The sequence below is a fragment of the Nannobrachium achirus genome (assembly GCF_963921795.1).
Source record: "Nannobrachium achirus genome assembly, chromosome: 7".
Classification (NCBI taxonomy): domain Eukaryota; kingdom Metazoa; phylum Chordata; class Actinopteri; order Myctophiformes; family Myctophidae; genus Nannobrachium; species Nannobrachium achirus.
The window spans coordinates 33,102,426-33,127,392 of NC_137816.1; the positions used below are offsets into that span (position 1 = coordinate 33,102,426).

Sequence of the window (24,967 nt, forward strand, 5' to 3'; positions counted from 1 at the left end):
TAAACAAAGAACCTAATGGCATCTAGTCTAAACCAGGGGTCTTCAACGTTTTCAGGCCAAGGACCCCTTAGCTCTGAGAGAGATGAAGCAGGGACCGCCACTACATATCATATAGAATTGTTTTTCAGATTAAAAATGTACATGGATTATTTCTTATACCGTTTCGACTTGACAGCACTATCATCTGTGTAGGTTGGATTAACGTGTATTTTCATACATTTAACCACTTGAACTATCTATGGGGCTTTTAAGCCGTGACATCATTTTGTAGGCAGAGGAGACAGAACTCTGCCCCCAGAGCATTTTCTGTCCCTCGCTATTTCAACAGATCCGAGACAAAAATAACGACTAAACTATAATTCTAACACTTTCCTTTCAACAACAAAGAGAAGAAAAATGTGTAAATAGTAAAAATAGTAAAAAGATTCACGGAAACTGGGGGCAGAAATTCTCCTCTGCCTACAAAATGATGTCATACTTAACAGCCCCATACCTACTAGTCAGCTCTTCTTTTCCCTCTACACCAAACCTCTGTGCCAAAAAACAGCCGATCTACAAGCTCACAACGCCTCGCAGCGCGAGGCGTTGTGAGCTTGTAGATCTGCTATTTTTTGGCTAATGTTCCACTAAGAATAGGGATGCTAGGGTTCAAGTGATCAAACATGATCACACAAAGATTTGGCGGACCCCCTGTAGTAACTCTTGAGGACCCCCTGTTGAAGACCCCTGGTCTAAACAGTTATACTATGAAAGAAGTGGGCCCTGCTCCAGAGGCGGGTTGGGAACAGGCGGGTGTAGCATTGTGTCTGGGGAGCACAGGGTTTAGAGTGTGGGGAGGCAGAGCATCAGGATGTGCAGCAGATGATGATGCAGTCTGTGGGATCTTAAGCCGTGCCGCTATGCTAAGCTCCCTAAATATAATTAACAATTTAATGGGAATCATGTCAAACACTTCCACTTCTCCCTCGCCGGCCATAATCTAGCAGAAACCCGGCGCGCTGCTGCTGCTCTCTTGCCACCTCGTTCGCCTGCTTTGCCTCTTTCTCTCTCTATCTCTCCCACCACCAACCTCCACACCCCAGTGGTAAAGCAACAAAGTACATTTACTCAAGTTCCAATTTTCAAGGTGCTTATAGAGCACCAAAGTTTGATGTAATTTACACATCCTACCTGGTGTCCGTTTTTTCCCCCCACTATTCTGAATTCCCATAGAAGTTTTTCATATTGCGTCATATAAGAACTGTGTTCCAAACATAAACAAATGATCACAGCGATTGACTCATATGATTAATCAACAGATGGTGAGAAAACGCTACTGTCGTCGAATTAGTTACATTTTTGGCAGAAACAGACTGTATCAAATATTAGTGACTGACTATCATAAACCATACAGAGCCAACTCCCGACAATATCGTGGAGACCGTTTGTTCATTTCTGGATCACAATGCTTATATGAGACGATTTTAAGATGACTCAATGTTGTTCTCCATAGAGAAATTACTTCCGCGAACCGGGGGATGAGCGAGTGACGTCATGACTTTGTTACTCTATACTTTACATGTAGTTTCTACTTCTGGTCCTAAAAACCTTTTCGTGCCAAGGACCTCCAAATTGATATACCTGTATATTTGGCCGCGGACCTGAAAAGGTTTTATGCCAGGGACCCCCAGAAGAGAAGATTTGTGTTAAAACTCTTAGAATTGTTAAACTTTTACAAACACTTTCAAGATTTTCCATAGAAATATTCTAAATTATGTACAAGCTCGCAGCGTGGCATGAAGTGACATGCTGTGAGCTTGTATACCTGCTATTTTGAAAATATCCAACATACAGTATAGTCATATACATGGATAGAATGGTTAAAATGATTGTAATGCTGTATTAACACATTTAGCTGGGGACCCCATGGTAAGACAGTCCTTGATTCTGATTGGCTGAGTCCCGTGCAAAACTATGTGATAACACACACCTATAGGATCTTTTACAATAATCACTTATAAGCACTGTTCCATAGATGTATTACTGTCATAATATAAAAAAGGTAAGAGGAGCGTGCTCCTTTTCCTCCTGTGTATGTTCAAGCTTTTACAATAAAGCAATAAGCTACAAGAGGTCGTGGTTATGCCGCGATACAGACACCTCTGCACCTTCCACTTTACTTCCAGTTTGTGCTGACTACGTTCTTTTGGAAATTATTCTCTGAGTGAAATTGATGTCACTCCAGTTCACATTTGTTTCACGAATAAAACTGTTCATAAAGCATGTAAAGCTTTCAAAACACATTTCTGATACCGGTGCGATATCATGAACCATCCAGACCGCTCGGGTCATCTCTGCTTTATGTCCCCTAGAATCGTAACTAAACTACTGTGTGTGTAGTGTGTGTGTGTGTGTGTGTGTGTGTGTGTGTGTGTGTGTGTGTGTGTGTGTGTGTGTGTGTGTGTGCGTGCGTGCGTGCGTGCGTGCGTGCGTGCATGTGTGCGCACGCGCGTGCGCGTGTTATTTTTTCACCACATACTGTATCTGGAACAACAAACTCCCAGAAATAAAAGCCCTTCCAATTCCAAGACGGCCACTGTGCAGACATCTGCAATGCCTGCTACAATTCTTAGTTCTTTTTTCATGAATATTGACAAGCGAACAAGCATGCACATCTACTCTAAAGTTACAGGTGAAGGGAAGAAAAATACACTGGATCATGTACAAAGGTTTCTAAATGGATTTTCTTCCAACCATCAGACGTGACGTTCTGAGCCCAGGTTTTCAGAGGAAGAGAGCCACCCGGGCTGGAAACATCATGTACGATGGTGGAAGAAAATACATTTTAAAATGTTTGGAGCATGATCCAGTGTGCAGACTTACATTATTGTATTATTATTTTTATTATTATTACCCATTATTTGTCTTATACTTTATGAATATTGAAACAATGAGAATTTCTTTTTTTCTTTTTTTTTCTGAAAAGTTAAGTTTTTTTGGACATCGTCTCAGTCAGGTGGAAACGTATATTTGCAAAACGTGTTACACTTCAGGATTCAAATTCAGAAATAGCAAAAGTAGCAGATCTAAAAGCTTGAAACTCGTCGTTTCGCGACACATTCCGAGTTCACGGATCTGCTACTTTTGATGCTTTTGTGTGCCACTGTAGTATGATCAAGTAGGGCGTTAATTTACGAAGAAAAATAAAAAACACAAAACGTTAAAATACGCAGATAAGAGTTTTCTGGACGACGACTGCAACGATACGGGCGTCGGTCGGTCAGTCGGGGACTCATACAGTACCTGCCACCAGCAGCAGCAGGGAGGCACTGCTGTAGTTCTGAAGCATGCTGACGAAGCAGGTGTAGCTGCCCTCGTCCGCCACCTCCACCCTGCGCAGGAGGAGCGAGGCGTTGCCCGCGCCCAGCTGCGGCGGGAACAGGCCGGTGCGGTTGGCGAAGCGGGCGGCCTGGTCGGCCAGCTGGTCCTGGCCCTCCCGGTAGCCGTAGACGCTGCGCTTGGTGTCCGTCAGCTGCCAGAAGACGCTCAGCTCCGTCAGGTTGACGGGGCCGGACAGGCTGAAGGAGCAGTTGAGGGTGGTGTCCCCGCCGTGCAGCGCCACCACTGGCAGCTCGGGGACGTGCACGTCCATCATGGCAGCTGTAAGGGTGGGAGGCAGAGAGAATTAGGACTGCTGTGATCAGTGGCGTCAGTTCAGCAAAAGCTAAGGTATGGCAACATGACTGGTTCGCGAGCGTGCAAGACATCAGTCAAGTTGCGATACCTTAGCAACAGGCATGATGAATTTATTTTTTTCCCTGTAGCCAAGGGATGGCAGCTGCCATACCTTGCCATACCCAATTACTTTTTTTGGATTCATCGTATAATCCTGAAGTGTATATCAAATTAAATGATTAAAATTCACAGAAAATAGCAGACCGAGAAGCTCACAACGCGTTGCAACACGTGAGCTTGTCATTCGGCTATTTTCAGCAAAAATATTTAATGTAGAGCAAAAATTACCCTGACGGACTCAACAACGTATGGGGTTTAAGCAGTTAAGCCCTAGTTTATACTTTGTCACACTCACACAACAGTTAACAAAAATAGCAAAAATAGCGACGCTATGACATGCCCAAAATAGGAATTGGATACTAATTGATTATTAATATTATATAAAATTATAATTTGTTTTAGGAGTAGTTAATAGTTTGATTAACTGCTGCACATCTATAAATGTAGATGTTACAAATGTCAGTAAAGAAAAGAGACAAATCGATCGATAGATCGATAGATAGATAGATAGAGAGATAGATAGATAGATAGATAGATAGATAGATAGATAGATAGATAGATAGATAGATAGATAGATAGATAGATACCTTTATTATCCCAAGGGGGAAATTCACGATCTATATCTATATCACGAGCTATAGCAGTCATTTAAGCAACCAGAAGAATTACAAATCTAAACGATCATGCTGAGACAATGTTCATTTGATCCTAAAATATCAGAATAGTTTGTTTACATTCTAAACTAACTGAAGAACCAGACAGCTGGCATTAATTACAATAGGGCAATTATTTATAATAGACTATCAGAATACAGTGCTCAGTCACAGAAAATAAAAAGAATTAGCTAAGCATTGAGCTGTGTTTCAAAACATCCACCACCCCTCTGGCAGTAAAATATTGGTATTTGGCCCAAGTCTGGTAAAAAAGAATCCCCTGTCAACAAGAATCAGTGTTACAGCACTAGTTGTGTCAGTGAGCTGTCTGTGCTCAAATGTACTTAACTAGAGAGGTCCACTCAAATTCAAATGTACTTGACAAATAATTAAGGATTCCATGCAGTTTTATAATGTAAACTGACTGCAGCAGAGGAATGCACTTTACAGGCCAATCTAAAAGCTCACAATGGGTCGTGCTGCGACCCGTTATGAGCTTGCTGCGACCCGTTATGAGCTTGTATCTGTTGTTGTTGTTTTTAATCTTTAATGAAATCTTGAAAAACAAAAAATAATACATTTTACATCTTAAACAAAGATATTCTCTTACGGGTCCCACTCCCTGCCACAACATTATTTTTTCAGATGGGGGTCAGTAGCCAAATACATATAAATTTGGGGGAAAAGATTTGAGATTTCACATAACTTTGCCTCCTTTGCAAATACTGAGAACCTGTCCTGTATAACTTTAAATACTTAACATGAGATCAAAGAAATCATCACATTCTAATTGGAATGAAAGCCTCTTCATTTTCATTGCAGCAACAACATTACATTTGCGATAATAAAGTGTAACACCAAGCTTTTTTTCTCTCTCCAAACTTTGAGAGGTTGATTGTGTGTGTGTGTGTGTGTGTGTGTGTGTGTGTGTGTGTGTGTGTGTGTGTGTGTGTGTGTGTGTGTGTGTGTGTGTGTGTGTGTGTGTGTGGTGCGCGTGCCTGTGCGTTTGTGCATGCGTGCAGATGTATATAGTTGCAGAAACCAGACAAAATTTTTGTCTGTGTGTGCATGTGCCTGTGTCTGCTAGTCACAGTAAGCTGAACCTATAAGTGATAATCCATCGTAATGACACTGTCATTGCAATGCGATCTGCAATGCAACTATTGATTCCTGCCCTCGCACATGTCTGTGTATTGCTGTTGTATCGTACTGGCTCACCTGCCAGTGAGGCACTGCGTTCCGTTTTCTGCAAATTTGGACGTCAACATTGTAAAATGAAGTATGAAACACAGCCTATGTGGTTCATTACTCATTTATTTAAAAAAATTAAAACATTACATTTTGAAGACATTTTAAAACGTACCCCCCCCCCACCCCATGCGGGAACCCCCCTGTGAGTCCTGACCCACAGGTTGAGAACCACTGTCTTACACCGCTGTTCTGAAGAGTCAGCGTTCAACATTGATCCTGTCTGTCTGCTAGTATACAATGGTGCACAGACAGCCATCAACATCACAGGGGAGACAAATAGCAGCCAGCTAGTACCCCCTGGAGTAATACACAGTGTATACACCCCACTTATATAGTGTCTCTTTGTCAGGGGGAAACCTCATATGTTCAAATTCAAAAACAGCAGAAATAGCTGTTTCAAGTTTGTAGATCTGCTACTTTTGATGCCTTTGTGTGACGCTGTAGTAGTATGATCAAGTAGTAGGGCATTCATTTTCTCAATATCTGCCCGAACTGGGGATCATTGCAATTCAAAAAGGTGAGAGTCACCGTTCTAATCGTAATTGTACCCCCACTCACCCACCCCAACCCAAAATAATAAATAAATAAATGAATAAAAGTCAAATAAATAAATAAATAAGAAGGACCACCACAGCCCCCCCCCCCCTCCCCTCCATTACTGTTCTTGAGCAGCGTCTGTCTGTCTATTACGCACAGAACAGCAAACAATGGCAGTGAAATGGGTTTGATTAACGTCGCAGGGAGCAAATTATTGCACCTCCATTGCTGCAGCGGTGCAATAATTGCTTTTCCCATTAACAACAAACAAGTCTTTCATCTGAAGGCCTAATACACGGACGGCTATTTGCTAAGTCAAGGCAGAAGCTATTTTCGTAGACGCACCACGCAGCCAGTCCTCACGGGAGACCACCTTACAGCACCCCCACCCCCCACCCAATGTAGTCGTCTGTAGGCACACTGCCCCCTGTTGCCTCACAGTGCAACTGCAAGCTGGGGGTGAACATGGAGTACAGCATAATGCTGTCCAAAATAATATCTACGGCTGCAACTAAAGATCATTTTCTTTGTGGTTATTCTACCGATTACTTTTTTGATTAATCGTATAATCGAGAAGGTTGTTATTGTTATTATGTGTCGCTGTCGTGCAGAAACCATCTCCAAATTTTCACTTTTTGTGTGTTTTTTTTTTTGTAAATTAATGCCCTACTTGATCAAACAAGACCAGGGGTTCTCAAACTTATTTTTTTTACCACAACCCCATATTATGAGGGAAATTCTTTGGCGTCCCCAGCTCTAATGATTTAGCTAGGGCGCCCGAGTCGGTGACCTTTGGGGTTGTCACAGCGGTAAATCAAGTTGGGCTCCCATCGACTTTCTATACAGGAGGAAAATACCCAGAAAAAAATCAGCTTTTACTAGGATGTGAGGGGTCTAAATAGGGGTTTGTCATGAATCTGAATTCATTTGTTTTGCACAAAAAACATTCCTTGGGCTATAAATGGCCCCATAAAACGCCCACAAAACGATGGTTTAGTGATGAGTCAAAATTTGGAGACAGCGAAAAATAATAATAACAAGCTTCTTTTCACAGTTTTGTGGCCGTCAATGGGAGCCCAACTTGATTTGGCCGCTAAGGCCTCCGACTAATATAAGCTATGGAGGGGATTCTGTACACCAGTGTTGCATTGGTCTGGTAATGCATGTACACGCCGTCCCATATCTTTTCTGAGCAGGGTCACGCCTCTCACGCGCCACGTTAAAAGGACCCAAACATGTTTGAAAATGAAATATCCCTTTAAAGGTCATAACACCACGTACTGTCTGTGGCTGTGTATTTTTGATTCTTCTGCCTACACATAGCCTACAGTACGTCATGTCCTAGTGTGTGTCTCAAAGATTACAAACATTATGACAATTCATGTCTGTTATCTTTGTGATTTAATGTTTAACTTCCTGTTGAAATGTTGAATACAGTGTCAGGCGTGACAGAGATACATTCATACATACGGACAAGCTGTGACCGTTCACGTACTAAACTGCGACCTACAGTTGCAATAATATCAAACAGGGATCCATGGTGTAATGAAATATAACACTGGAGGTCCTTCAAATGCTAAAGGTTGTGGTAACGGTGTCAGAAGATAGTGAGCCCACCGCCTCAAATGGTACAGTAGCTGAGCTGTCTGGAAAGCAGGCCTGAGTCGAATATCAATGCCCGCTACGGTCTGTGTGTGTGTGTGTGTGTGTGTGTGTGTGTGTGCGTGCGTGCGTGCGTGCATGCGTGCGTGCGTGCGTGCGTGCGTGCGTGCGTGTGAGCGCGGCAGCGCGTGTGCGCATGCAAGTGCTTACGTTACCCTGCATATTTGTTGTATTTATGCACGCGTGCGTGCACAAATACACAGACAGGCACTTTGCCTGTGTCTGCAACTGGTAGAATAGAGGTGAGATGTCAATGCTAGTGTAGCTCAGGAATCTGTTTACCAACAAGCCACGCATGTCCCCCTGTCACCCTGTATCACCCTCTGTCACCCTGTCAGCCACCACCCTGCCGCTGGGTGCTCTGATCACCCCACCCACTGTCTGACTCAGCGTTCCCCGGCCCTTTTTTCCTTGGACCCCCCCCCCCCCTCCCCCCCCCCTCCTCCCCACCCCCTCCTTACATCTGACACAAGCTATGACACCCACGCGTGCACACGCGACCAAACACACACACACAGACACACACACACACACACACACACACACACACACACACACACACACACACACACACACACACACACACACACACACACACACACACGCACACACACACACACACACACACACACGCACACTCACACACACACAGTCCTATATATACTTCTCGTACAGCGAATAGTGAAAATAGCTGATCTAAAATACAACACATCACGATTTTGGAAAATCTAGAATAATTTTGACGATTTTCTTTTTTCTTTTTTTTTACTATTCTTGACAATAACGACAAAAAAAATGGATTTATACATATTTAAAATGGTGGACTACCTCTAAACAGACAGGGCCCCACTTAAACTGTATTTTATAATATGGATATTCGAAAATAGCCTATCTACAAGCTCACACAAATAGTTACAAAAATAATAATAATTTTTTATGGGGGTCAGTGGCAATAAATCGTCTCAAATGGAGGTTCATGGCAAAATACATGTCGGGCAGGAACTTCATAATGTCCAAAACTGTTACTTTTCAGGATTCAAATTCAAAAGTATCAAAAGTAGCAGATCCACAGTAGAAACGTGTCGTGGTTTCGAGCTTGCAGATCTGCTACTTTTTATGCTTTTGTGTGACGCTGTAGCATGATCAAATAGGGCGTTAATTTACGAAAAAAACACAATTATGTTAAAACATGCAATATAATCGGTTTCTGCCCGTCAGCAACGATATATACAAATGGGGGTCCTTGTTGATCTGCTACTTTTTATGCTTTTGTGTGACGCTGTAGCATGATCAAATAGGGCGTTAATTTACGAAAAAAACACAATTATGTTAAAACATGCAATATAATCGGTTTCTGCCCGTCAGCAACGATATATAAAAATGGGGGTCCTTGTTGTGAAAACGTTTGAGAACCACTGCTACAGACAGCCAGGTGATGAGGGCTCGAGTCGTCTTGACGGAGTAGAGGGAAGGAGTGACCCAAAAATATGAGTCGCACGGCCCGTCCATCCACTAGCTCAGAGGTCTTCAACAGGGGGTCCGGGACCCCTGGGGGGTCCTCAGAGTTACTACAGGGGGTCCTCCAAATCTTTGTGTGATAGAAGTGTTTTTTCCCCTTTTTTATATTCAGCACTTGAACCCTATGTGGGTCCATATTCTGAGAACTTTAGCCAAAAGTAGCAGATCTACAAGCTCACAACGCCTCACGCTACAAGGCAATTTTGGTAAAGAGTTTTGGTGTAGAGGGGAAAAGAGCAGACTAAGTGCAGAGTGAAAGGTCAAGTTTATTAAGTATTGACGGTTCAAGTGGTTAAATATCTGAAAACACAAATTGACATTAATCTAAAATACACTGATGATTGTGCTGTCAAACGATGAAACTAAATGGAATCTATGAACAGGTTGTGTGGGTCCCTGCTTCATCTCTCTCTCAACTAAGGGGTCCCTGGCCTGAAAACACTGAAGACCCCTGCACAAGCTAGTGTCACGCCCCGCGCTGGTTTTGGTGGGGCGGGGCTGCCAGACTAGTGCAGCAGCCTGTAATGAGTTTATTTCAACGTGGGGCAGTGAAAGTGCCCTGGCTCTGTCTTGCAAGCACTCAAACGTCGCCGGGGCCCATAAAGCCAAAGTGCAGAGCGTAAATCCCCACAGCCGGGCCTGCTGTCTGGTCTCGCCTCTTCCTTTCTCTCTCCGTGGTCCTGAGCATCTCTTCATCGGCTTCCTGACGGAGAGCCACACCTCCTCTTCCTCCCTATTCCCTGGCTCCCCCCGAGCCAAGCCCTCGCCTCCTGCCTCCAATGATGTAAAGTAACTAAGTACATTTACTCAAGTGCTGTGCCTAAGTACGATTATGGGGTGTTTTTTACTTTACTGGAGGTATTTCCAATTTTCAGTACTTTTACTTCTACTCCTTCTCAGGGCCAAATATACCGGTAGCACCTTTACCCCACTTCAATTATTGGACAACTTAACACATTGGATGCCCACAACGCGCCGACACGTCAAACTCTTTGATGTCTCCGAGTGCCCACGACGCGTTCAACATGGCAGAGGAGAAACACTCAGGTATATTAATGTCATAGTTCAATGTTGAAAATGGGTGGTTCTCCCCTTTAAGTTTACTTTTGGTACTTCAAGTAGTGTAGTAGAGTCTGGTGACTTGTACTGTAAGTATTTCTGCATTGTAGTATACACCAATAGATACTACAATACTACAATTTGGTACTATTTCCACCACTGTCTCCCTCCCACTGGCTCCTCTCCTCACGCAGGGGAAAACCATCACCATCACCGAGGGCCTGGCTCCAGGGCACACGGCTCTGCGATCGTCTTATATCGTCGCTGTTGCCCGGGCGGAAAACCTTGTATGTCCAAAACAGCTACTTTTCAGGAAATGGAAAGAAAAGCCCTGTGTTTCCATTACAATGGATCCAATGTTTTTATTTTAGTCACAAGCTGGTGCATATTTTTCATTGTATTACATATTTTGTATTCGGGTAGAAACCTTTTATCTCCATGTTCGTTTTATGTTTTTTTTGTGAATGAACGTCCTTGTTGATCATGCTACAGCGTCACACAAAAGTATCAAAAATGCAGATCTATAAGTTCACAGAGCTTGCACATCGGCTATTTTTTGAGGTACTTTTGTAGTAATATGACGAAGTAGGGTGTTAAAAACATAAAAGGTTGATATACTGTATGGAGATATGAGGTTTCTGCCCGACAGCAACATTATGCAAAGAATGATCAACCTCTTTCTCTCTCTCTCTCTCTCTCTCTCTCTCTCTCTCTCCCTTCTGTCTGTCTCTCCCTTTTCCTTTTTTTAAAAATTGTTATTATTAGCACAACTGAAGAAGGGCGGTCAATCGCGCTTGCCGAACTGTGGTTCACCCTGAACCGAGTGCTGGTCCTTAAAGCTCTGACGGAAAAGGACATGATCAGACGCATTTTCCATGACGTCAGCCTCTCTCTCCCCCATTGCCATGTCCTTCTGGAGTGAAATAAAGCTGCACCACGATCCCCTCTCCCAGTCTGTATGGCGTTAGTTGGCGCCAGGGGCGTCACACCAAATTCTGGGTCCTGGGTACAAGGATTCACTGTGGGCCCCCCATGAATGTTAACTATTGAAAAATAGCAGATATACAAGCTCACAGCGAGGCACCGAGTGCCGCGCTGCGAGCTTGTAGATCTGCTATTTTTGAAAAGTTGTGAAAATGTGTGCAAGAAACCTATGTCAAGGACCCCCACAGATGATATGTATTTGGCCATGGACCCCGATCTCAAAATATTTAGTTCCAGGGAACCCCCCAGAAGCAAAATTTGAGTTAGAAATGTTCGCTTAAAAAATACATATATTCAAAGATTTTCACACATTTTCACAACTTTTCAAAAAATAGCAGATCTACAAGCTCGCAGCGCGGCACTCGGTGCCGCGCTGTGAGCTTGTATATCTGCTATTTTTCAATAGATAAAGTTATTAGGGCCCCTCCACCTTGGGCCCCAGTAACTCAGTCCCACTTTCCTACCCCTTGTGACGCCCCTGGTTGGCGCTACAGTCCTCCCAGGGCCGCTGAGCTGCCTGGTGGGACTGGAGGTCACCGGTTAAAGACACAGCCAGACGGAGAGAGGGAGAAGCAGGGTATGGAGGATATCTGTCTCTGTCGGGTGGAAACCTCATATGTACAAAACTGTTGCTTTTCAGGGTACAAATTCACAAGCATCAAAAGTAGCAGATTGACAAGCTCGTTTGTGGATCTGCTACTACTGTGTGACGCTGTAGTGTGATTAACTAGGGCGTTCATTTACGAAAGAACTGTTAAAATATGGAGATAGGTTTCTTTCCGACAGAGACGATATGGAAAGACTCTTCTCTCTCTAACATGGCTTTGGTACTAAGGACCAGGTCCTTGTGGAGGGATTCTGATGCTGGCCCTACCTTTGGCTTATTTCCAGATATTATGTCTTTTTTATTTTAAATTTAGCCGAATATTCCACCCGCACTTTTATTTTTCTAATGTAGCCATTATGAACATTTTTGATCTTTTTCTGGATCAGGGCACACTTCTTGAAAAGCGTTTGTGGCCCAACCATCTGACGACCCATCAAGTGGTCAGATAGGTGGGCTGCGTACATGTTCAGAGCATGTTTATTTTAATGTTCAGTCAATCGATGGGGTTCCGGCTTGGATCAATGGAACCAACGTAGATAATACTTGAAGTTCTTATCTGGCATCATTATGAAAACATGTTGGTCAAGGTTTTAAAGAACAAATACCATGTTGTTTTTGTAACATTATTTTTTATATCAATGTTATATTAACATTAAAAGCTTAGAATGGGGACAATTATTTGGGGGCTCACTATCAAGAACGAGCACACCATTCAAAGTAATAAGGGGACGGAAAAGAACATGACAGCCGCGTTCATTTACATTCAATGTGAAGTGGCGCCATGTTATATTCAGTTCCTCCACCTCGATACTAGCGACTTTAAGCTTGATGATTTTCGGACAGCAACGCCAGGCGGACTACGGCTGCTATGACGTAATCGCCGTAGCAGTCAAAATGGTTAAGCAAAGCCTCGGCGGCGACGGGTTCCCACCCCTTTCACTGAACGCTTTGGTTCCCATGCCAAAGTAGAGACGGCTGCGGCGACGGCAGGTTTATCTATCGAGCGCGGATCATTTCCGGTTACCATTGTCATCTGCCGTTGCCGTAGCGTTGCTTGAGGTCGCTAATACCTCGGGTTGGAAACCCCTGGCCCTGCCACACAGACATCTTTACAGACAGTAACCCTGGCCCTGCCACACAGTCATCTTTACATACAGTAACCCTGGCCCTGCCACACAGTCATCTTTACAGACAGTAACCCTGGCCCTGCCACACAGTCATCTTTACAGACAGTAACCCTGGCCCTGCCACACAGTCATCTTTACAGACAGTAACCCTGGCCCTGCCACACAGTCATCTTTACATACAGTAACCCTGGCCCTGCCACACAGTCATCTTTACAGACAGTAACCCTGGCCCTGCCACACAGTCATCTTTACACAGACAGTAACCCTGGCCCTACCACACAGACATCTTTACAGACAGTAACCCTGGCCCTGCCACACAGTCATCTTTACATACAGTAACCCTGGCCCTGCCACACAGACCTCCATACAGACAGTAACCCTGGCCCTGCCACACAGTCATCTTTACATACAGTAACCCTGGCCCTGCCACACAGTCATCTTTACATACAGTAACCCTGGCCCTGCCACACAGTCATCTTTACATACAGTAACCCTGGCCCTGCCACACAGTCATCTTTACATACAGTAACCCTGGTCCTACCACACAGACATCTTTACAGACAGTAACCCTGGCCCTGCCACACAGACATCTTTACAGACAGTAACCCTGGCCCTGCCACACAGTCATCTTTACAGACAGTAACCCTGGCCCTGCCACACAGACATCTTTACAGACAGTAACCCTGGTCCTGCCACACAGACATCTTTACAGACAGTAACCCTGGCCCTGCCACACAGTCATCTTTACATACAGTAACCCTGGTCCTGCCACACAGACATCTTTACAGACAGTAACCCTGGTCCTGCCACACAGACATCTTTACAGACAGTAACCCTGGCCCTGCCACACAGTCATCTTTACATACAGTAACCCTGGTCCTACCACACAGACATCTTTACAGACAGTAACCCTGGTCCTACCACACAGACATCTTTACAGACAGTAACCCTGGTCCTACCACACAGACATCTTTACAGACAGTAACCCTGGCCCTGCCACACAGACCGCCATACAGACAGGAAGACTCATATACACGCAGTGGAGTGAGTCATGGCGGCTGCTTGGGGAGTCATTTAATTGCTCTTTCTTCCCTCTCTCTGTCTCTCTCTTTTGTACGCACATCTCCATGAGGCTTGTCACAAGCAGCACCCCTCACTTTGACAAAGACACAAAAAAAGAAAGAAGGAAATCTACTATGCATTGCCGGTTAGCTACTATTAGCTACTGCACCAACGCCTGCTGTGTTGTTCCCATGGATGACAGCTCAGTGCCAGCCTACTCCTGGCATGTGCTGACCCTATAATTAGTTTTTGCCACTGAGTAAATGTGTATTATAGGACCACAGACTCCCCAAACCCATTAAGACATGAGGCCCATTCTACAAATGCCTTCTAAATCAGTAGTTCTCAAAAATCTAAAATGATAAATGGTGCATTTATATAGCGCTTTTATCCAAGGCGCTTTACATAGATTGTGCATCACATTCACCGATTCACGCACACATTCATACACCGGTGGTGGAGGAAACGATGCAAGGCACCAACCTACTCACCGGGAGCAATTAGGGGTTCAGAGTCTTGCTCAAGGACTCTTCGACATTAACTCAGGGGGAGCCCGTATTCGAACTGGGAACCCTTCGGGAACCCTTCGTGCTCTAATACAGTTTCTCTACCCCTGAGCTATTACCGCTGATACAGATGCTTTCCCGGTTTTAATGGGCTAACTCTGTGATTGTACAATTTAAACACTCTCAATGATTCCATTTGGTTCCTAACACTCTCAAGGGTTCCATTTGGTTCCTATTCTATCATTAATTTAGCTATGGACCTCCAGGCACCTCTTTAAGGGACAGAACCACACTTTCAGAACCACTTTGTAGTGCAAATTATGGTTATTAAACTTCCCACACCATGCTCAAACCCAAAGGCAAAGCGTCACGAGTGAGTGAGTCCAAGATGGCGATCTGTGACACAGCGGCAATCATGTCTGTCTATTCTGCAACAGTTATGCATGTGCAGTTTGATACTTGTCGTATATGTAATGTACACACATAATGCTCAAACACACTCACAAACACTACGTACTGTACACAAAACCTCATTGTGCACCTTCACATTCTGAATAGACGGGACATTTGTAAGGACGTACAATAGAAGTAAACAGACACATACTTCACATTAAGTTGTTATTGGCAAGCGTTTGTATCACTATACTTGTGAGGACATGAACATTTTAGAACAGCGATTTTATGAATGCCATTACAATTGACATATCGTCGTTGTCGGGTGGAAACCTTGTATCTCCAAGTTTCAAATTTGTATGTTCTTTCGCAAAGTAAAGCCCTGCTACATTGTACAAGGCCATCGCACAAAAGTAGGGAAAACAGCCGATCTACAAGCACTTGTAAATCTGCTGTTTTAATCATTTTTAAAATAAAAAACGAACGGTTTTGGACATACAAGGTTTTCACCCGACAACGACGATATTTAAACCTAATCCTGACGCTGAAAATAGCTTATCTACAAGCTGATTGGTTGATTGATTGATTGAATACTTTATTAGCAGTTTGCATAGGAAAAGCAACAACTTGACAGTGCAGTTCAGATACAAGGTCTACTAATAATAGGATTTAAGAAAAGCACTAGGGCTTGTTTACATTGGGGTCCTTTGTACTCAATTCATTCAGCTCACAACGCGTTGACACTGCCACTCATTGTGAGCTTGTAGATCTGCATGAAACCATCAGCGCACAACTTTGTATAAATCAGCCATAACTCCAACCCTAAAGGCCCTGTCCCACTGGGCGCGATAACGATAATAAAATATAGTTTTCAATTGAAGTGGATGGTAGCGTCCACACCACAACGATAAAGCCGTCATAAGTGATGTGAACGCCGACAATATTGTTATTGTTATCGTTATCTTTATCGCGTCCGGTGGGAATGAACCTTTACCCCTAAACCTTACCTCTCAATGCCTAATCCTAATCCCAACGACAACCTGGACCTCTTCCTAATTATAAGCCTAACTCCCCAAATACTTTTTAACCATAAAACAATCATTTCCGCAGTGACCGCCAGGAAAAGTGTCTCACAATGTCACAAGAATTCTCAAATTCTAGTACACTTATGGGGACATTGAATAGTAACACAAGCACACACACACACACACACACACACACACACACACACACACACACACACACACACACACACACACACACACACACACACACACACACACACAGATTACACAGTAGATCATGTGATTCAGCGCGGCTCCAAGGCCTCCTCCTGTGCACCCTCGTATCAGCTCCTCTCCGATAAACACAATACATCGGCACTTCCAATTACATTGGCTCAATAGCGTTCAGCCCGCCGCACATATTACCATTTTCTCTCGTCTCACCTTCATACAAGCTAATAATGAAGTGTAGCTCGATAGCAGACGCTCACTATGGAGCTACCTTCATATCGCCGCTGTCGGGCAGAAACCTCATATCTCAAGTTTGTATGTTTTTTTTTGTGTGTAAATGAACGGACTTCATCATGCGATAGTGCCGCTCAAAAGTAGTGAAAATATCCGATCTACAAGCTCACAATGGGTTGCGATTTGACGCGTTGTGAGCTTATAGATCGGCTATTATCACAATTTTACTTTTTCTTTATGATAATAAAACTAAAATAAACGTAGGAGGGGTTAGCATCGCTCAAAAAGGAACGGTCTTGGACATACAAGGTTTCCACACGACTGCAACGATATCTACTTAGTGTGACTCATTAAACACGCGCTTTAAAAGGGTATGTTTGAAGCTCCCGCACAACATATGGCACACACAGGAGAACAAGCGTTAATAAGAAACGCGTACCAGACAGTAAATTGAACGGCAGAACTCTAGAAGGCAAATTGCAGGGGCAATATTGACATAGCAAAGCAAACGGGTAAAATGCACGCATACACACACACACGCGCGCACACACACACACACGCACTGGCGCACGCACACACACACACACACACACACACACACACACACACACACACACACACACACACACACACACACACACACACACACACACACACACACACACACACACACACACAGGCGCACATACACACAGGCGCACACACACAGGCGCACACACACAGCCTGCACTGTAGTCAGGACTAACTGTAGCAGGATTTGGGGGGAAAATAGGCTTTGACAATACTGGCCCCTTCTGGTTGAGGGTGGAATTACATTAGGGACTCTCCATTTCCATTTCAAAACTTCTCCCACCAAATAAAAGGATTAGTGTACGGTCACACCAAAGTTTAATTCTACCTATGAGGGTGGATTCTGCCAATGCATTTCAATGGGAACAGAGTCTATTTTTGCAGAAATCTGCAAATGGCAAGAAACCACTCCATTCCAACTGAAATTCCAATTAATCCAAAATGCCGCAGCACGATTGGTCTTCAACCAGCCCAAATTCTCACACGTCTCCCCCCTTCTGCGCTCCCTCCACTGGCTCCAGGTTGCAGCCCGCACAGAGTACAAAACACTGATGCTGGCCTTCAAAGCAGTCAAAGGTATGGCACCGTCCTCCATACCTTCAAAGCTTGATAGAACCCTACAACCCCATCCGTTCACTCAGATCTGCTGACACGGGGAGACTGACAGAACCCTCGCTAAAAACCCCAGGACAACGATCCACTCGTCCTAGACTCTTGTCCCAAAATGTGAAATAAACTCCCTGTGGCACTTAGAACAGCAGGCTCGCTCCCTATAGCTTCCGCCGTGGTCTGAAGACTCACCTCTTCAGACTTAGTCCATAGCACTTACCTACACTCAATGACCATACATGTTTTTAGATAGCATTTTTATCTGTTCTCTCTGGTTCTTATAGCGTTTTCTTTTTTTTTTTTTTTTTTGAATAGGCACTTGGTTTGCATGTTCTTCATCGATTACTATTGCTGTGCATTTGATGTATTTGTATATTACCTTGCTTATTGTAAGTCCCTCTGGATTAAGAACGTCTAAATGCCAAAATTGAAAATTGTAATTGTAAAGCATTGGCAGAATCGATTCTCATAATTAAACTTCAGTGTGACCGTACCCTTATACAGTATTACCTAGTGGTGGACAAAGTACTCAGCCCCAGTAGCCTACTTCAAAGTAGATACTCCTGGCCAAATATTACGCCACTACAAGCGAAAGTTGCTCTGTCAAATGTGTACTTGAGTTAAAAGTAATGGAGTACTTGCTTTAAAAAAAACAGTTGTGAAAATATGTTTGTTATATTTGTACTAAACTACCTAAACTGAAATAAAAACAAAGTAAAAAAAAAAAACTATATGTAAGTATTCAGTACGAATTACTATTTTCTTTTAAATATCAACACATTGCTGTACTGAAATGAGACACTCACTAGTAGATCAGATATTTGCACTGTATTTGTAACAAGGCTTAAGTGGTTGATTCATAATGATTTTCCCTTTTTTCCCTCCCTATAAATGTAATGGAGAGTCAAACGTTACAACTTTTGTGAAAGTCATCAAGTACAGATAATCAAAAGAAAGTACTTAAGTACGGTACTCTAGACGAGTAAATGTACATGGTTACTGTCCACCACTGTATGGAAGTGAAGTGCATTTACATCAGGGCTCATTTGCATTTCAAACCTTCTGGCACCAAAGGGCTTATCAAAGGCTTTCTGGTCGTCAAAGCATCAGGGAGTGCTTTCATATCACTACTGTCCAGTGGAAACCTTGTATGTCCAAAACCTTTTTTATTATTATTATAAGAATAAAAAAATAAACCTTTAAAATGTGTGAAAATAGCCAGTCTACAAGCTGACAACACGTCGCATGGCGACACGTTGAGAACTTGTAGCTCTTCACTACTTTGACACTCTTGTATGATGAAGCAGCACATTGATTTACGTAAAGCTGAAAATATGGAGATACGAGGTTTCCGCCCCGCGAGCGGACGGTATTAGTGATTCTTGTCATTGGAGTGGATTCCTGCATAAAGTTTAGAGGGGGAGCGTGCCGTCCATTTCATGCTGTTTAGAACAGATGCACTGGTGCCTGAGAACACTCCCACGGGAACATGTATAAAAACAGAAACATCTGGAAGACATTATGGGATGTTGGTGGCAGCGTGTGCATAGATAGTAAGAATGTTATGGTATCAAACAAATCGCATGCTGAAAAGGCGCCTCCGTTTTCCTGAGCAGCGGATTTCAAATAGCCTTGTGGTGAAGAACTCCTGAGTAGTAGTAAGAAAGTAAGTAAGTAAGTAGCCTTGGCAACCATGTTTGTGGCCCATAGCGAAAGAGACTATCTCATGTTTTTGTAGCGTGAGGCAGCTGGATGTACAAGCACATCTTCCGTGCCGTGATGTATAAGTACATCCCTTAGTCATGACACCCGTATGTCGCAGGGACTTAACCCCAAATCCAACCTGTGATTCAGAGTGCCAAGCAGGGAGGCACTAAGTCCTATCGTTATAGTCTGGTACTATACCCACTACGGACAGGGGATTGAATCTCCCAATCTCAGGGAGGAGAGCCCCAGAGCATGTACCGGTACCTGTAGAAATTAAGTCTCACTTATACCGTAAGGGATATTTGTTTTTGTTACAATAAGTGTTAAATATCTCTATATTCTGTTAAGCAAACAGGGGTCTTTCCGTCTCTCCAGCTCTTTATTAAACAGAAAATAAGGTGTGTATATATATATATATATATATATATATATATATATATATATACACACACACACATTTTTAACACACATCTTTGCTTCTAGAGGTCCCAGGTGAAGATGGGGGTCCGCGGCCAAATACCCATCAATTTGAGGGTCATCGACTTGAAGTTTGAGAAGCACTACTCTAAACATACGCTATCCCCACTAATGTGCACACTACTCTTCCCACTACCTGGTCTGTGTTGTGTAACCTACACCACCTCCACAGACAGAGCAAGGTGGTGAGGGGTGCTCTATCTATCCATCCGGTGAGGGTGGAGATGAGATGGGGGTTGGGGCCCATTGCTGTCTCATATCCTGTCAATAAGTTGTTAATGGGCTCTGGGCCCATCGCTAGATAATGGTGCTTGAGTTGCAGAGCAGCGGGAGATAAGAGAGAGGCGAGCCTGAGACGAGAGAGAGGAGAGAGAGAGAGAGAGAGAGAGAGAGAGAGAGAGAGAAAGAGAGAGAGAGAGAGAGAGAGAGAGAGAGAGAGATGGAACGGACCGCTCGCCCCCAGCGATGCTTGCATTCTTGTATTCGTTTTACTGAGGTTAGGAATAAGGTTAGGTTTAGGCATAATTTTACTGAGGTTAAGTTTAGGAATAACCTGAATAAGGTTAGGTTTAGGCATAGTTTTTTATTAAGTTGTTTAATAAATAATCAAAGCATCTAAAAGATTACGGTAATTTTATCATTTCCATCCCCCTACAAACCAGTTTAAATATATATGTGTTATACCAGTAGGTAGGTATATATTTATTATATCAGCTCTCTCGATTGTGTCCTTCTCATTCATTTTGTGAGGAAAGCATCACGTTGTTTCTGGCATGCAGAAACCTTGTATCTCCATATTTTCAACCTTTTTATGTTTTTGCATAAATGAATGCTGATTCATCACAGAAAAGTGTCACACAAAAACTAGTGGAAAGACGATCTACAGGCTCACAACGTGTCTTAGATCGGCTATTTTCACTATTAAAAAAAACAATAATAAAAAAAGGGACGGTTTAAGACATATGAGGCTTCCACCCAACAGCAATGAATCATTGTGTCCCTTCAAACAGCACTCTGCACAAAAGCATTGCGTTGTTGTCGGGCAGAAACCTCCCATCTCCATATTAGAACTTTTAACTTTTAACTTCTGTTTAGTAAGTTAATGCCCGCCCCTAATTGATCATAGTACAGCATCACACAAAAGCATAAAAAATAGCAGATCCGTAAGTTTGAAACACGCGTGATGCGATGCGTTTCAAGCTTGTAGATCTGCTACTTATGCTACTTTTTATCATTTGAATCCTGAAAAGTAACAGTTTAGGACATAATGAGGTTTCCCCCGACAAAGAGGATTAATGACACCACAAGGTGTTCTTCAAAGTTGTTATTGACATGACAGTGATGAGGTCAGGAGGTTACAGGCAAGCATTACAGGTGGTGTGACAGGCAAGAGTAACGCGTGACACAATTGCTGTGGGTTTTCACAATAACTGTGACCTGCGGTCACAATAAAAACACATGAAACACCGTTATACTGTTGCATATTTCAACTATTTGAAAATGGCCTACAACTACAAGCTCACAACGCATTGCGTGTTGTGAACCTGTAGATCTGCTATTTGACAACCTTTTTGTCCCAGCAAGAAAGGTTAATATGGCATTATGTGGAATGGATAAGCAAATCCAGCAGGCAGAATGTCTTTAGGAACTTGCTGAAATAATCATGAGGTCCTTGGTGGAATGTTGGGGTAATGCACACTGTGTTTCACTCTGCTACATATAGGAAGAGACAGAGCTGTGCAACGAGGGATGGGTGTTTCACAGTGAAGGCCGGGGGGATGCCGGTGGCCATTATATCGTCTCTGTCAGGTGGAAACCTTGTATGTCCAAAACATTTACTTTTCAGGAAATGGAGACGAAGGGGAAAAAAAACCTGTGTTCCAATGCATCTATTGTAGTTATTATTTAGTCACAAGCCACCTCTTCCATGAGGAAGGACCCAAAAGCTACAGACTGCATAAAAACCAGCAATGAGGGTCTAAAAATCAACCTCGATTCCCCTGCCGGCTGCCGAGGCTGAGATGTTTGCTGTTCAGCGCCAACAACGGCACAACGCACAGAAGAATATCCCACTTCTGTTCAGACGGAGGAGGAGCCAGGCTTGGAGGCAACCCCCAGTGCCTAGAGCCTCCTAGGGTCACCAACACCTGCTGATGGCATCTCACCAGCCATCTTACCCACTGACCGTCTCCGTTGCCCCCACTGTCTCCCAGGAGACAGTGGGGGCTGTAGCATGCCACTTGGACTCAAGCCGGGGTCTGAACAGCCTCGGTCGGGTCGCCTGGAGGAGACCCAAAAAACACCCATAGATCCTAGGTTACAACACTGATGATGCGTCCAAGTTTGCATCAGTAGATGTTTTATTTACCCGTAAGACGCCTCAGGGACCTAAAGGGCGAGGTCGCGCAATGTCTTGGCCGTCTGGTCAGTGATGTATATCGGACCAGTTACCCATAATTATATGGAGACTCCTGGTACCCATATATGGAGATCCATGTACTGTATATGGAGATATGCTGTGAGACCCCAAACATGCTTACTCAGTTATTCGTTACATCTGACATCATACATACAATCCCTTTTATGCCCATACATGGAGATCCCTGTCTGAACCAGCCACACAGATATGGGCTGTCTTCCTCCATATATGGGCATTCCCATATGAAGTCCTGTTAGTTATTGCTTAATATTGATGACATCACATATCTCCATAAATGGGCATAAAAGGGATTCTGTTACGAGTGGTTCCCATAACATCACAACATACAATCCCTTTTATGCCCATACATGGAGATCCCTGTCTGAACCAGCCACACCACTGTGATGTCACTTGTTGTCGGGAACCACAGTGTCAGGTGTTACCCGTCTGGACAGACGGATGGATACGGTCAAGCTGTGACGTTTCTGACGGTAAACTACGACCTACGGTCGCAACTATGAAACCCAGACAGAATTAACCAATTTCTCTTCCAACTTTCAAAGTATTTCAAATATAGCGAAAAGCACATGTGAGCAAGCTCACAACGTGTCACATGGCAACGCGTAATGAGCTTGTAGATCGGCAATGTTTTTCTATGTTTATTTGGTATGACAAAGTAGGGCATTCATTTACGGAAAAACATTGAAAAGTTGAAATATGGAGATACGAGGTTTCAGCACCACAGCAACGATATGGTAGAAGCAATCTTTGTGGAGCCGGAGCACCATCCTCCATTGTTCTTTTGTTTGTTTGTTTTTTTAAAGGGGGATACTTCACTGGACGCAATCAAATTAGCAAGAACATCACTGATACGGGGTAATAGCCCTAAATTGGATTTCTGCTCTGGCTAAGCCCCCCCCCCCCCCCCCCTCCTCTCTCCTCCTCCTGCCCACAGTATGTGGAATCAATTACTGTGAAGAGAAGAGAACACACCCTTACATTTGGTTCCAACTTTAAGGTTAAATCATCAGTGATTCTCAACATATTTCAAAGCCTCACAGTTTTATTTATACCTTTATTTTTTTCCCTTCATTTCTGGGACCCCCAATCTACACTGTACAAATCTGTGTTGCCATGTCCACTTATTATAAGCGACTTTGGGCTTTTTTCTGTAAAGTCGCTCTGTAAATATTATCAGTTGTGGGTTGTGGGTTTTGCGGGGCTTGTTTAGTTGCTAATTTGGGCTTGCTTCCTAAGTGTTGTTTTAAACCAGTGGTTCTCAAACATGTTAATGAGAAGGACCCCCAGATTCATATGTAATTGTCAGCGTATCCCCATCTGAAAACATGTTGTGCTAGGGAACCCCACTCCAGATTTATTTTATTAATGTTTCCAAAATGTTTCAAACAAGTTCACAACGTGTTGCATCGCGACGTGTTGTGAGCTTGAAGATAGGCTACAGTTTTCAAATAGCCAATGCATATCAGGTTAAAAGTGCTCACGTGGCCTATATAGTCGCTTCTTTTTGGCTTGTTTTTATAGACCTGGTTGCTTATTTCTTTTTCGCAGAATCAGGCAACATTGGCCACCGAGCTCCTGCAGGTGTCTGCCTAATAGTGCCTATACCCCACCACCATGCTGGCACGCTTACTGTAGATGTGATCCAAATAGATCCAATTGTGCTAATTAATTTCAATTACCTCACTGTCCCCCCCCCCCCCCCCCCCCCCCCCCCCCCACACACACACACACACGCCCCACGACACATTAATGAGATCGAATGAAGACGGCTTGCCCATTTTCTTGCAATAGTGCGAGTACACTTTCAGCGTCTTTATGGCAGCGAGTGCCAAGAAACGCGCGCATCTGTGAGCTCTGGCTGGCAGCCTCTAGTGGCTGCTGCTCTGACGTGAACAGAGAGCATGACAGGCAATTAGCAGTTAGTGGAATGAGTACTCACGTTTTTTACTTAAGTAAAAGTAGGCTATTAATAGCAATACCACAATTGAAAATTAAAATATATGCTAGACTTCACAGGTAAAAAAGGGGTGTGTATTAAACATTTGACTTCAAGTAAAATGTTAAAAGCTATGTTAATTAGTGTCAAAAATACATGAGGTGGCAAAAGTGAATGTACTCATTTTTGCAGAATGGCCATTTCAGAATCATATAGTTTCTGTCAGGTGGAAACCTTGTAAGTCCAAAACTGTTGCTTTTCAGGATTCAAATTCAAAAGTAGCAGATCTACAAGCTTCGTGTTTCGACCTTGGAGCTTGTGGATCTGCTACTGATGCTTTTCTGCGACGCAGTAGTATGATCAAGTAGGACATTCATATACTAAAAAAAACTAAAAACAAAAAAATATAGAGATAAGAGGTTTCTGCCCGATATACTGTATTTCAATTAATTCTGTGTATCGAAAATAGCAGATTACACAGGTTTTAACGGGTCTTCATCGCGTGGAGATACAAGGTTTCTTCCCTACAGCAACGGTATAACACAATCCAGATCACTCCCCCCACGGGGCCGCATTATAAAAGTATACAACTCTAAGGATATAAAAAAAAAATATTATGGACAAGT

The 24,967-nt window shown here is 43.4% G+C and overlaps 1 protein-coding gene across 2 annotated transcripts in view; it reads right to left on the reverse strand.

Moving 5' to 3' along the window:
- The window catches only part of cd276 (CD276 molecule), a 193,730-nt gene that overhangs the window by 151,426 nt on the left and 17,337 nt on the right, over positions 1 to 24,967 (reverse strand). For both annotated transcript variants that reach the window (XM_080729260.1, XM_080729259.1), the window contains exon 3: positions 3,283 to 3,639. In XM_080729260.1, the coding sequence (XP_080585386.1) occupies positions 3,283 to 3,639 (357 nt within the window). The remainder of the gene's footprint in view (positions 1 to 3,282; positions 3,640 to 24,967) is intronic.